Raw genomic sequence first — 13163 nt, 5'->3', positions numbered from 1 at the left:
CACTTCACACGACTTTATGGGTACCTGACTTCGGTTGGACTCCCCCCCGAATACCGTGGCCATTAGGCACGGGATAACAACCCCTAATGCCTTAAAAAAAGGCTATGGGACCGTCTTTACCTTTACCTACATTTTACAGTCTACATGTATGCAGTTACACATTGTTAGGCAGGAACAAGCTTCTCAACAGGCCTGAAGTTTTGCGGGGCCGGGGGCTCCGTGAGAGTTTGTATTACACAGCCTTATATGTCTGATTTGTGGACTGGTTTGACAGGTGCTTATTGTTGAACTTGTTGACACCGAGCGTTTGTTGACATTTCTCACTCGATCAGTTACGGGCGCCATGTTTCAAACATACATCGTACCGAATAAAGTTCAACAACAGTTCAACCCTGATTAGCATATGCGGGAAAATATACTAAGCCCTGCTCACAGCAATTCATTTCTGGTACCTACGCTCTTACGGTGGACGTCACAAGTAAGATATAATCTACGTCGATGAAGGTTAGACATTCAGGCTCCTATCAAGAACGCAAATCACCCTGTCTTGACTTAGTTTGTAATGAACCATCCTAGAATTGTCTTCAGCTCTTTAAGATATCAATTCAGAGTTTGGTAAATCCTAATGTTTAGTGTCCAGCCACTGACTAAAGACAGCGGATCCTGTCTGAAACGTCTGGCCGTTTCCAATTTCTATCCAGTTGCTTGAGTAACTATCACTTTGCGAATAATATACGTATTCTCTTGAAATCCTGGTTGTACAAACATGCAGCCCTGCAAAAAATGTGTTTTTCTGAGACAAACATATTTACTAGATATTCACAGACAAACTGGTGAATATGCAGAAATTAGAGGGGCGAGTAGGAACAGAAACAAAGAAATATGCCGACACCCGGGATCGAACCCGGGTCGGCAGATTACAAACAAGCAGCGAAACCACTGCGCTAGAAAGGCTGATCAGCCGATTCACGCGGTAGTTTGACGCTACTTAGCCCCCTCCCTCCCAACCCCACTGTTACAAATACTATATAGTTGTTGTACACTTTCTTTACTGCTTCCTGTCGTCTTTTCCGGCTTTCTTAGAAAATAGTTGGCGTACTTCCGATTGGATTTTGAACCTGTCCTCAGAGGCCGGTTTTGTTAATGTGCCATCGCTCAACTGATGAGTCGGCTATCAATCGCCCACGAGTCATGTGGATACCGGCCTAGCGCCCACGCGTCTTTGTTTAGTAGACTGGTTTATTCAACAAATATGATAAATTAAAAGCGGTCTTGCAGCCCGAAGGGCTGAATTGCACTGGTTGACAGTCTTTTTGTACATTATTTTACACAAACATGATTATAGGATTAACAAATGCGAAGTATACAGCTTATTACAATTTGAAATGCAAACCATTAATACGTAACACCGTCGTTAAAAGTAAATCAGAACTATTTACAACAACAGTTTACATTGTTGGACTATGTGTTGATCAAACGTGCCATATATGGGACGGCGCTGTTCTATATCGCTCTGTTCTACAATGAACCAAGTCCAAGTCTGTCCAGTGGCAGGAGGTGACGGTACTGGCTGGGTGTTAGAAGGGACTTAGCGAACTTAGTTTAATCTCCGAGCAGATCACTACTGAGGATAGCGATATCAATCCGGCTAGCAATCTCCATTTACTACAGTAGGCCTATTAAGCAATATCAAGCAATCTCCATTAATTTGCCCCAACTGGACATTAGTAACAGGCTTGATATTCCCCTTGAGCCCAAGTAGAGATCTGCTCAGAGATTAAGATTTGTTCACTTCCCTTGTTCATAACGCCTTTTCCGGCTTTCCCAGAAAAGAGTAGATGGCATATCTCCAATAAACTTTTGAACCCGGCCTCGTGCGGATTGTTAGACTTTCGTGGCTCAGTCCCTCATTTCACCATTATCATTTTGCGCCGGAAGTTCCCGTCCTCCACAGCTTTCTCTAGAATTTGACCTGCACCCAACATTGCAGATTGCTGAAAAAAGTCATTCCAGGCTGTCCAGCCGGGTTTAGATGGGCGCCGGATCTTACTAGATGTGCGCCCGTTTGCGCCCACTCCAAGAATTTCTGACGCCATTCCAGTTTTTTTGCAGACTATAGTTGGGCTTATTGAGAGTTTGTTGAAGGAACGTCAGTCCAAGTTGTCCACGGTCTTGTGAGGTGCTCGTGTTATGTCATAAAGATTGATTTCATGCCACGTTGCAATGAGAAAAAGGTTGGCGTACTTCCTATGAACTTTTGAATCTGGCCCGGTTTGCCGAGTCAGCTCCCCCAAGTAGCATGTAGTGTAAACATGCCACACAAGAACTTGTTGTTGGCGTTTCGAGGCGCATGCGAAGTAAGCAGTCACGCCCCTGGTTGTGGTAATGGAACGCCCGACTCCCATGCCACAACCATTACCTAACAAGCTTAAGGCCAAGAACCTAAGATTACACCTGCATGCACCCGGGCCAGAACTGACGCGGTGGTACAGCACAGCAGAACCTGGCTAGCATCGCGGCTGTAGAGTTGACCACAGTCACTGGAAGTGCTGCCCCGGATTCAGTCAACGTAAGAGTATCAGCGCAGTGATCCTGTACGTATGTAGGGGTGGTGCCTAAGTATTAATACGAATTTACGGAATTGATACGACTTTTATGGAATAAATATACGATCCTTACTACTAGTAACTTTGAATTCGTTAAGAATTCCTCACAATTCGTATGTTTCAGTAGTGGATCGTGAGAATTGCTTTACTACTGAATTTCGTATGTATTCAGCAGAACTCGTATGCATTCCGTAAAAATCGTATGTATTCCGTAAAACTCGTATGTATTCCGTAAAACTCGTATGTATTCCGTTCAACTTGTATGTATTCCGTAAAACTCATATGTACATCCGAAAATTTCGTATGAATGATTAGGCCCCTGTACGATCTCATATCATAGAGTCGCACCGGCGTGCTTGTGAGTTACATATGCGTATAGCCTGCATATATGGTACGTATTCAGAGCGGAGAAAAAAAACAACCCTCGACGTAGACAGACATGTAACGTTAATGACATGTAGGGCCGAGCGCAGGAATTCTCAGTGCACGCGTGATAGAATGTGTCTTGTTTCTGTGGGGTCCTAAGTAGGAGTTAGTAGTGTTTACAAAAGGCTCTCCATTGTTCCAGAGCACCGAAAAGTTTGACACGACCTTTAGTTAATTTTTTGCTCAGGCAAACTGCAAAACGTGCCGGTCCGTTTCGCCCATTTGGGCAAACAATGGCACGTACATGCATCTGGTACTTGCCTTGCACTTCTTCGAACTGGTAAAACAGTTAGCTCAAAATCTACCACCGTTATTGTATCCAAGCAACTTAGCTTTCTTAGGCAGAAAATGTGACATAAATTTTGCTTGCTCAGAATAGCACACTTTGGTGCATTGAATACGGTGAAGGTTAAGGTTAAGAAGGTTTTGAATTTAACCACTGAACCCGGAACATGCGCAAAACCACTGCGCAATAAGGAAAGTTCAAGAAATCCCAGGCAAACCATTCCACTGTCGCCAATTTACGGTAAATTATTTTGGTGCATAGAAGCAGCACCGCAAATACGTAGCATCGATCCCAAATAGCAACGTTCATTCGTTCAGACCATTGTAGTGCTTAGTGGCCGGCACATAGTTGCACACAGTGTTTAAAGGTAGTGGTTGCATTTTAACGTTACATTTTACGTCCCTCCTGAGTCCTGGCGGTTACTGCCCAAACCGAAATGCCGTACTCAAGATTGAACCGGGGTCAGAAACCAGTTACCAGGTCCTCAGATGTGAGGCTGCTACCAGTTGAGCTACAGAGACATTTTGGCAATAAAAACAGTGTGTTTGAAATGAGGTCTAAAATCGGACAAATTCTTATGAATGGACTGCCTGTTTCCCTCACACTTAGGATGGGGAATTTCTACTCACAAGAAGAGAAGGCACCATTGGACGTGACAGATGTAGACGACCCAAAGGACAAGGACTTTGGAAACTATGACTTTCCGTTCGAGAACCTGGTTATAGAGGGAGGTGGGGCCAGAGGAGTGGCTTATGTTGGAGCGCTGCGGGTAAATATCATCTAAGTTTCTGCTAAAAGTTATATGCAGAATATCTCAACCAGAGTTTTCCAGAGGTTAAACAATAACATTGCATTTGTTGCTGTATGTCTTTCGTCTGTCTTCAAGTGATTTTCAATATAAATCTGCTCTCATATCCTACATAATAACCAAAGCCTTTAAACCTAACACAGCTGCGCATGAACAGTCTTTTATATCCCCTATTCTCAGGTCCTGGAGACTGCAGGAATCCTCCAGAACATCAAAAGAGTTGCCGGTGTGAGTGCGGGAGCCATCACTGCCACGTTCGTGGCGCTGGGACTCAGCTGCGCGGATGTGGCAGAGCAGGCTGAGGTGGATCTGGGCAAGATTCTCCTCTCCGGTATGTACAAGTACATACTGCGTGTATTTGCCTCCCTTGAACCACTATTTACCAGTTTAAAACTTGGATGACGTAGAAGGAACTGCCGTTGTTGATTGCACACCTACTCAATATGGCCCCATTCCACTACTAGACGGCAATCGATCCATACACCCCTGTGCAGTATCTAACATAGACCATATCCGCCCATGATGTCATTCACAATGATTGATATATTGCTGAGGATGTATAGTCACTTGTTCATCCGGACCCTTGTAGTGCCCAGTGACGTAGGTTTTCTTGCTGTCTGAATAGCAGGGCATATTTTTACAGGGAGGAGTTGCTACCCTTTCCCTTTAACCTTGCTGAAAGACAAGCGAAGCCCCAACCGAAAAGCCCTTCCCAAGATTGAACTGGGGTCTCTCAGCTAGAAGCTACTTTGAACCAGGAGCTTAACTGTGAGGCTTCTACCAGTTGAGCTACAGGGACATGCCAACTTTTATTACCTGTACAAATGCACGTATCTATACAGGAGGCTACCTACAGACCCTGGTCAAACCCGTCAATCTGTACTGGCGGTATGGGTGGGAAACTGGAGACGGATTCTCTACGTTCTTTGGAGGCATCCTGGAGAAGTTCACCCGTAAAGATGGCCGCCCCGGGAACCCAGATATCACCTTTAAGCAGGCATGGCTATTGTTGTTGTGACTTAGAAGTATAATGTCTTTTTCTGGTTGGAATGACTGCTATGGTAAGTAATACGTAGGGTTGGCCAGTCTATTACCACTGCCTTGTTACTGCCAGTATTTTTGTTTGTCTATTTACACAAAACCATAGCCAGCGAGGTAGAAAAATGAAATGAGCAGCCTTGTGTTTCAGCTGTACAACATGAGTGGAATAGAACTCTGCATTGTGGTGACGAACTTGGACCAGATGACAGAAGAATACTTCCACGTCAAGACCACCCCGAACTTCTCCATCCGCAAGGCTGTCAGGATGTCCATGTCCATTCCAGGTTTGGGCGTCGTCTTTTTGTTATCAGATGTCAAATTCTCTCCAAATATACACGTTCCTACAAGTGGAAATATAAATGTGTTTTTTTTCCACCTAAAGCTCCAAGAATGCCGTCTTCACTATCTGACATGAACTTTGCTCGAAAAAGAGATTCACAGCGATTGAGTAGAAGATGATTCTTTGGCTCTAAACTAATCCTTAAATATCATGGTCTTTGATTGTATTTGACCAGGACTGTTCCAGCCAGTGTTGAATGGCTACCATGGCAACCAGGATTACTACGTTGATGGGGGTGTGATCTGTAACTACCCAATACACGCCTTCGATGGTAGGTGTATCCCATGTCGTAAGGTTGTGCAACTCAAAATGCATCTGAACATTATCTGTCTTCGAAGTAAGGTGATAATTCACTATATTCGTCTATTTTTAAACATGATATTTAGTGATATCAAGTCCAATATTGTCGAAATAACGCAATAGGAAATCACCGTCCATCGACTTGATATCCCTAAATACCCAGTTATAAAAACAACGGATATAGGTTACCCCGCGGATAAAAGTGAATTAGCGCTACTACAATTGTAACAGCATGATGAAAAAATTAATTTAAGACATCCGGTGATACGATTCACTTTTTCTGTTGACGAAAACATCCATAATTGTCTGAGGTCTTTTTGAATTGAAAGATCCTGTGAATCTGTTTGTTGTCTAGGCTGGTGGCTCTCCATGGGGGAAGAGGACTCGTTCTTCCATAGACTTGATGACCTTGCCCATCTCAGTAGGAGCTTCCACCGTTCTAACCGCTTCGAGCCCGTCAACCCGAAAACGATCGGACTCATGTTGGTACGTGTCAATAAGCACACTCATGGTTCCGGGTACGCATGTGCAGCCAGAGGATTTGTGGGTAATATGTCAAAGGTGAAGAACTCTGACTTGAACAGTTCCTGTCTCCACCATTGTCTAGATTTGCATAACAAAGTCCGGACGTGCTTTGGTTATGTCTCAGGGCCCTTCACCTTTGACATATTACCCACAATTCTTGTCGCTGCACATGCGTACTCGGAACCATAAATATGCTTGTTCACATTAGACTTGTCTGTGTCACTTACGAAGTACGACATGGATGCTTGTTAGCTGATGGAGTGTTGCATACCTACTAAATGGTCTGTACGGTTCATGATTTTGGTACTATCTTGTGATATGCAATGTCTCTTTTTCCAGTATTCCGATGACGACATTGAGCAGCACCAGCAAGTTCTCTGTGATCGTCTAACGCAGGAAGAAAGACTGTATGAGAAAAAGAGGCCTGACACCAAGGCAGCCAGGTGAGCCATGTTCTTTCGCTATACAAGCTTAAGAATACGCAGAAAGAAACTCTTGTTTCTTTTTTCTGATATGAAGTCTTAAGTAAAGACTAGTACGGAAGTAAATTTCAATACAAAATTTGCCAATGTATACAGGGAGTACCAAGACAAGAGGACCGTTGAGACAGTCGAGGCCATGGAGAACAGGAAGAAAATCCGGGGCCTCATCGACAAGTTTCTGACAATTCTGAAGGCCCAGAACAAAGACCACACCTCAACTGTCAGTAGGGAGGAACTACACGGGGCTTTAGCAGAGGTATCTGTGAAGATTGGGATGTCCCATAGCTTTCGTGAACATATAACAGTAGAAAATATTCTTTAATGATTTATATACGCTTGAATATCAAGATATAATTATCGAGTTAGAGCAAAGAAAAGACTCGAAGCGGGAAGAAAGAATTTCAGTGGTGTGCGGTGACATTTGTGAATTATCCACATTGACAATCATCGGATCATCTTCGTTAGTTGTGGAGGAGTGCCGAAGTCGCGCGGTGGAAGCTGAGGCCCTGCAGATGCATATGGGTTTAACCTACGCTTCGGTCACAAAAAGGGGCCCCGTCGGGTAGTTAACGGGATGTTTCTTTTGCATTTCGGGAGTGACCCCTACGTAGCCCCACGGGACACCCTGTGGCTTTCGGGTTATTTTGTACTCGGCTGGGCCCCGGGTTTATTTTAACTTGAGTTAAAATCAACCGGGGACCCTGTAAACAAATAGGCGCCATCCGCTAATATAGAGCACACTGAGAGTTATCCCCTCGGTAGCGGCAGTCCACCGGGACAAAGTTGTGGCTTCGGGGCCCGGCCGGGGCTGCAGGCCCTACGGGAAATAGTGCAAATGTAACCGTAACATTAACAGGAGAGGTTCGGTGGATGGAAAGAAGCTGTTCATTCTCCTCCTGCCACCCTGCCCGCCCAGTCAGGCTTCCCGCCCACACTGCATGGTCCCGCCCACACTGCACACCCCACCTTGCTAGAATTGCAGCATAAATTATCCGCGCCGTCGTATGCATGCTTTATATAGCTTTATATGGTGTTAGTTGATCACGTGATATCGGACGATCAATGATCGCGCAGTGTGAATAGAGATAGACAAATGTTTCGTCATGTCAAACTTATTTTCTGCCCACAGGCAGGAAAGAATTCTCTGACTGATAAAGAAAAGGAGAAGCTCTTTGGGGAAGCATACTCCGTAGACCAACTCTTCGATCAAATGGACGCTAACAAAGATGGAGAGGTCTGTGATTTTCACCGTGGATTTTGCATACTTTATTTACATGCTTTAGTATGTTTATTTTTTGTTTATTTTCAGCCAGAGACGACATACTATGAGCTTCAACCAATGTTTGAAGCAATCCCATAGTTTCGAGGTGTGTCTGACTGAAGATACAAGCTTGCCAGTATTGTTTTATTAACTGAGATGTTTGATTCTTCTACAAAGCTGACCTTCCAGGAGGTTCACCAGTTCTTTACCAACAGAGGCTTCAGCTGGCTGACCCGGAGTATGGAGGAGAAGAGGCAGCACGTCTCCAGTCTCACGGACTACACCCTGAAGTACATGGATCTCCTCGGATTCCTCGGGAAGAAAGTGTACAGCAAGGTGCGTAGCGAAACTTAGAAACAACTAAAGGTCTAAAATCCTTGGAATAAATCATTATACGAACCATACGAACTAGCATTGTAAGTAGCGCTTGCTTCGAATCTGGTATTGTCTGAAATGTTCTGGGTTGATACATTGGTGTATGCAAACATTCAGCATTGTGTGTTCTTCTTCCTTTATAATTACACTCAATGATAATGTCGGATAGTCTTTTGAAATTTCTAATAACCAGACCGCAGCATGTCCGTGATAAAAGATACAAAAACTGGACGTTCTGCTGCACTACCAAGGTCAGCCACCTGGGGACTTAAGTCGACCCTGAACTCCAGGTCTTGAACACTACACACGTATCAAATATCATCACAATCTATCGAGACGTACTTAGCTTTTTCTCCGGATACACAAAAGTGACTCCCTTCCATCTTAGTCTCATGACTATGATGAACAGTTAATTGATCGTTTAGTCATGAACGAGTTTTAAATACACACATTGGCAATATACATGTATGTGGTAACTATCGATTGCATTCTTGTCAACATGACTATATGACAACCACCTTTCACTGTCATCCAACTGACTGGAATCCATGGTTGACTTTGTCTCAGGTTGACGACATGGAGAGGACCATTGGAGTGGACAGTGACTATGTGAAGACAACTGAATTCGAGCTGGAGAACGAGGATAAGATGTTCCTCTTTCAGGTAAACTTAGCAATACATCATTACTTTTCTTACCTTCACGGAAGGGAATCCGGCATAATATTTTCTGTTAATTTCTTCTTCTTCCTTACGTTCCAAACAAATAACGTCAAAGACCTGGACCAGAAAGCTGTTACCGTACGTGGTCATGGGAGGTGTAGCAGACACCCTGTGATGTTCGATTTCATTATGTAGCGAGTGGCAGGACAGAGCTGGCGTGGGTGGTCAGTCATATATATATATATATATATATATAGAATATATCAGTATCAGTATTTAGGTTAGACTGCGTGAAGATAAACATTTATGTATTTGCTTGCAAATGCTGATTTTCCAGTTCGTATTTTCGTCTCAACATAGCATGCTCAATTATCGTACCTACATGTATAATTCTAGCATAAGAGAACCTATGAACATTTCTTTAGAGAATTTCGTATGAGACGATGAACATTTTCTCTGCATGGACAGCGAGGAGCCACCGGTGCTCGAGCGTTCCTGCGGACGTACATCGCAAAGAACAACCTGAAGCCTGCAAAATCTGCCGGGAAACGGCGTTGGAAGAACCTACAGCGTCACGTGCTGTTCGCTCCGCGGCAGAGAAAAGTTGCCAAGCCGTAGAGCCCAGCTAGTAACAATCTCTAAGTTTGTGTTGAAGTGCATATTGCATGGCTTGGAATCATCACGAGCATATTGCATGGACTGGAATACCTTAATATCATCGGTATGGTTATGACGACAGATGATTGTATTTGCATTTTTGAATCAATTTTCTCATTATTTCGGAAATAACGGACCATGGTAACATTCTTGTCGAAGGGTTCCTGTAGTGGCAATGAGAATTTATCAAGCGTTCTATGATCATGACATTGCTGTTGGTGCTGTATTTCTGTAGTTTTATACGCTATCGCCGTTTTGTCACAGACGCTTGGGGAAAATAGCTTTGTTGATTGTTTTGTTCATTTGATATATTCGATTTGCATGTTGCTTTAGTGATTGTTAGTTTAGTTAACGTTATTGTTCTTATTTCATGATTTTAAGCGTATTTCCAAATATAGTTATACAAATGTGAATGAAATAAGATAAATAGGTGTAAAACATATATTCACACTTATTCATCTTTGTAATCTTGCTTTGCCAATATTACTTACAATATTACCTGTCATGCTCTTCAATCAAGTGTAGCATGCGTTAATGAACAGCGTATCTTCTACTTTGATTTACATGTTTGCCATCCATTCGCTGAATCAGAAAGAAACACAGCAGAAAAATCAGTAATTCTTGGTGTTTGCAGTTTGTCTTGTGTTCAGACACTGAAATGTTGAAGTTGACACAATAATTTAATCATGTATTCAAACTCATGTGTGATATGTACGTGAACATTTATGGTTGTCAAATTCTTACAGAGATCCTTTAGATTGCAGTTCAGCGGTCGCTTTATAAAATCGACTCGTGGCGGCCAGACGTGGTACTACACGTTACTCTTGGATGAGACCTGTTATTCTAAGTTACGAAACGGTGCCACGATATGTTTAGACTTGAATGTTTGGTGAGATTTACACTTGTGTGTCTTTTGTCCTACTAATTAATGTTCATCGTTTGACACATCAGTTTCTGCGCATGATATAGGCAGACGAACTGGAGAACCACGTGTCTGTTATGGGTCAGTGTACTTACAAAGACCCAAGGTGTACCGTTTCAGAAAGTTGGACAAAGTTTCAACTACCTACACTTCGTGCTTTGTAGCCGTGTGTTGAATAAATGTACTTCTCCTTAAACCTGATCAAGTTATGGGTTCAGTATATACGTTAAAGCAGGTCGGCTAAGGTACAGCACAAGCTGTATGGAACGTTTGAGTCGCTGAACACGTCTGTGGCGACTGCCCCTCTGAACCAACGGTTGGTAAGAACATTTACATTGTAGTATCGCACAGTACTAGAATCACTAGTCTAACAAACTGCTAAAATATGAGGTGTACATGGTCATTTACAAATTACGATTTACCACATTTGTATAATAATTGACATGACAGGTGACTATCACATTTTGAAGATGACAACCAATTACAAGATTGTAAGGTTGAACCACTCATACTAGAAATGTCGCATACTCTTTTCGATACATGTGTGTTTTTTGCCATGGTTAGGATATGGGAACACATTACGATGTGCCTAACTGAATGGTGGCGGTGCATGTGTGTAATTGGGCAGGCGGTAATTGAACCATATAGAGGCGTATCCCCTCTTAACGTGAAAAAAAGACTGCCCAGAATGAACGGATTACGTTGTCAATAGACGCACCAGTCATGCATGCACCGTATGTGTTACACAAAGAAATGCATAAAAGTAAACTAACTGTACATGGACAGTTCGGCAGCACCTATGTTGTTACGAAGAAACGGGTGGTTTGAAAGGAAATGTCAACAAAACATACGACAGAAAGAATCCTCCCACCTAGTTGAAAGTCTGAACATATTTTCCTGAAAAGGTGACCGTAAAGGTATTTCTTGATTGTCAGCTTGTCGAGGCCACTCCCTGGAAGAACTCCCCAGGAAACCAAATAGCGTCGAGTCAAGGATTTCAGAGTTCCAAAACGTCTCGTCCAGTAAAGGTGAGGATTATACTTGTTTTTCGTTCGTCATTTTTAGTATTATCTGTTTAACGGTTTTCTGAAAAGAATGGAATGTATGTTACGTAACCTTACAGATAAAAAGAAAGTCGAGTGTAGCATTACGTTTTATCTCACAATGGCGAAGGGAGATGCTGATACACTGACGTATCAGTTTAAGCAATTAAGGTAAAATACTAGTACATAGACGTAAATAGTACTTACATGACAGGAACATCGCACTTACATAACGGAGGGTGTGGATGTATTCTACAGTAAAAGTCGTTAGAATGCTGCAAATTCTATATTTCTTATGATTTTCATGGCATCACTGTAACCGGTGGCAAGCTTAACCCCTTATCTAAAAATTTGTAACTGAAAGTTCTGCTCCAAAGCTACATGTATTCAAGTACTTTAACGGTGTCAGCATTCTCACAAGGCCAACTACTCCACGTAGAAAACATAAACATAGAGGTGTGCAACTCTATACTTTGTCATTGTTTTACAGTGGGCTTGGTTGTCGATCGTTTTGTTGTTTTCGTAGAAGGTAGTCTGTGTTTCTTGTTGTCAAGACAGACGCCCACTCGTATGCATGTATCGGGCTAGTCAAAGCAGCCGTCGGTAAATATCGCTGTAATACCCCCCTCACATTAGGCGAAAATCGATCGGAAGACTAGTCTACGAGCTCTACATGACATTTTCGTGAGTAAGACGTCCGGTGTTCTCACGATCATCTTACGATTTTTAGGGATCGCCGGCGATTTTCAGGGGTCGTACAATAGTCGCGGTGCAGCGAAACATGTTCTTAACATAAGTGACAAGTCGCAGGAGATCTCTGAGATCGCAGAGCTCGTTACCGAGTCGCAGATCGTGCGTGCAAATCGTGCGTACCTCGCAAGGGTATCGGTCAATAGTCTTGCGTCAATCCAACGATTGAAGACCGATAGGCGACATAGTTATTGATAATCGAGCGCAAATCGGATGGCGAACGCCCGTTAGTCGGGCGACGTTCGGGCGACGTTCGCTCGACTTCCTTTTGTTTACAAATATTGAATTTCTGGGAATGTGAGGGTAATTCTAACATTGTGGCCCCTGTGGTAGTATGTAGGCTGGCTTTGTGACACACTTTCCTTTCTTGTGTCATTTATATTATGCCCGCGCATTCCACTGCGCATTCCACTTATTGGTTAAAAAGATTCCGACAACAAAATAAGCAACATTTATTGATCTCTTGCCTTTTTTGAGGAACGTTTTGTGTTACCTTGTCCGCGTGCAAGAGGTCATGGGAGGTTCATTATCATAGATTTATTCACCGTCGATCGCACGAGCCTCGCTTATATGTGAGGGGGACAGTTTTGGGTGAAAAATACTCAAGACCATCTTAAGATCTTAAAATCAGCCGACCTTCCTGCGATCGCGAAGTACGTCCGAAGATCGTACATAATGTGA

The 13163-nt window shown here is 43.1% G+C and overlaps 1 protein-coding gene across 1 annotated transcript; it reads left to right on the top strand.

Annotated features, from left to right (window-relative positions):
• The first annotated feature begins 2143 nt into the window (after positions 1-2143).
• On the top strand, positions 2144-10885 carry LOC118412112. The gene is made up of 13 exons (XM_035814753.1): positions 2144-2594; positions 3928-4087; positions 4307-4457; positions 4969-5123; positions 5316-5451; positions 5683-5778; positions 6163-6293; positions 6672-6775; positions 6911-7070; positions 7944-8048; positions 8253-8411; positions 9018-9113; positions 9579-10885. Exons 2-13 carry the CDS (start codon positions 3929-3931, stop codon positions 9726-9728), a joined length of 1602 nt encoding a protein of 533 aa, XP_035670646.1. The 5' UTR covers positions 2144-2594; position 3928; the 3' UTR covers positions 9729-10885.
• The last annotated feature ends 2278 nt before the right edge of the window (positions 10886-13163 follow it).

This window comes from Branchiostoma floridae, chromosome 3 (assembly GCF_000003815.2).
Source record: "Branchiostoma floridae strain S238N-H82 chromosome 3, Bfl_VNyyK, whole genome shotgun sequence".
In the NCBI taxonomy this organism is placed as follows: Eukaryota; Metazoa; Chordata; class Leptocardii; order Amphioxiformes; family Branchiostomatidae; genus Branchiostoma; species Branchiostoma floridae.
Note: the sequence above shows the minus strand (reverse complement) of the source record. Positions and strands in the feature narration are given on the sequence as shown.